The 1,858-nt window shown below is 47.8% G+C and overlaps 1 protein-coding gene across 1 annotated transcript in view; it reads left to right on the top strand.

Annotated features, from left to right (window-relative positions):
* Window positions 1-1,858, top strand: part of Heatr4 (HEAT repeat containing 4) — a 36,908-nt gene that overhangs the window by 16,830 nt on the left and 18,220 nt on the right. The window contains exon 8 of the mRNA XM_029484396.1: window positions 861-1,021. Within this exon, the coding sequence (XP_029340256.1) occupies window positions 861-1,021 (161 nt within the window). The remainder of the gene's footprint in view (window positions 1-860; window positions 1,022-1,858) is intronic.

The raw sequence follows: 1,858 nt of genomic DNA, 5'->3' as shown, positions 1-1,858 counted from the left end.
AAACAAACAAAAAAAAGAAAAAAAAAAGACGTGTTACCCAAGAAGAGCTCTTTTAAAAAATTTTTATTTATTTATTATAGCTCTCTCCGGCCCCACCCTCTCTCCAAAGATTGATTGATTATATGTAAGTACACTGTAGCTGTCTTCAGACACACCACAAGAGAGCATCAGATCTCATTATGAATGGTTGTGAGCCACCATGTGGTTGCTGGGATTTGAACTCAGGACCTTCAAAAGAGCAGTCAGTGCTCTTAACCTCTGAGCCATCTCTCAGCCCCCAAGAAGAGCTTTTATTCTTTTAGCCTGCACTTGAAAGGTAGAAGCAGTGGTATCAGAAGTCAAAGTCAGATCCAGGAGGTTGCATAGCCCTTTAATCCCAGCACTCAGGAGGCAGAGGCAGATGGATCTCTGTGAGTTCAAGGCCAACCTGGTCTACAGAGTGAGTTTTAGGATGGCCAGGGCTACACAGAGAAACCATGTCTTACAAATAAAAAATAAAGTAAAATAAAATTTAAAAACAAAGCAAGAAGTCATGGACAGACTGGGGCTCTAGCTTGGTGTCCCCAGTACTACTACCCACAGCTACCACCACCCCCCAAAAAAGGTTCAAGGTCATCTGCTACACAGTGGGCTTAAGGCTAGCCTGGACCAAATGAAATCCTGTCTCAAAAAAAAAAAAAAAAGTGTTTTTAAATCTTAAAATAGTCCACGTGGTTGAACTATGGGAGCGGATTTCCAGACTCAGAGGGATAATGGGAGGTGAGGTATCAGGCAGACAACAGTACCAGTTTGCAAGCAGTGCTCTGTAGGAGGAAAAGATCCTTGTGAACCGGCACCATCCTTTTCAATCCACGGGACAGGTAACAGCGTGGACAGCTGGGCCGCAGCTCAGTGCTTGGCTCTGGAAGGCATTGCCAGCTACCCGGTGATCAAGAGGCTCCTCCACCAGCTTTTCCACAAGAACAACCAGGCCACTGAAGAGCAGGCGTGTCTACTCCTCAACCACCTCCGGGTAAATAGGGTACGTGTTAGCTTCAGAGAGAAGCGGGTGAGGAAAGAAGGCAGGCAGCCGAGGAGGACGGTGAGCACGGGGCAGGCGCACCGAGTCTGTGCGGGACTGGGCGTGGAGGTGTGAGAAGCCAGCTCACAAGTTTCCAGTGGGAAAAAGGTTGAGTCCTGCCGTGCCAATCTGCGCTTGTCTCAGGTTGATCACGCAGGACCCCACAACTGCATTTATTACTCTGGGTAGGAACGCAGACCAAGGCAGAGACAGACCATCCGAGGGACTGAAAACCGGAAGGGAAGGCTCGCAATGTCTGCTCAGCTTATTAGCTGACCTTTCTTTTCTTTTCTGGGTTATAACCCAAGTCAGACCGCTTGGGGAGAAGAGTGCCCTATTGAAGAAGTATAGCAAAATTCGAGGCTTTTAGGCTTGAGAGTGTGGTCTTTGTGGCTTAGTGCTCCAGGTGCTGGTCATAAAACAGATAGCGACATTCCTTCCTCCACCCACCCACTTCCTGGGTTCAAAGAGTGTTCATTCAAAGAAAGTCACCCTGACCCACCTTGACCATTGCTGGAACCTGCAATGCAAATGTACTATCTAGGGGCTCTTAGATTGTTAGGGGCTCTTAGAAACTGTCTTGAGAAATAACCCTCACAATTACCAGGTATTCCTCGTGACACTTGTGACTTTATACTTCCTTGTGACTCTTAACTAGTATTTTTGGTATTTTCCAACAACGCCCTCCCCACCTCCTTGAGTTGTGGTTTCTTCCTTTAAATACCCCCTTACTCAGCTACTCGGGGCACCACGGTCCTCTACCCCTGCGTGGTGTATGACCATGGGCCCGAGAGCGCT

This window comes from Mus caroli, chromosome 12 (assembly GCF_900094665.2).
Source record: "Mus caroli chromosome 12, CAROLI_EIJ_v1.1, whole genome shotgun sequence".
NCBI classification, from domain to species: domain Eukaryota; kingdom Metazoa; phylum Chordata; class Mammalia; order Rodentia; family Muridae; genus Mus; species Mus caroli.
Note: the sequence above shows the minus strand (reverse complement) of the source record. Positions and strands in the feature narration are given on the sequence as shown.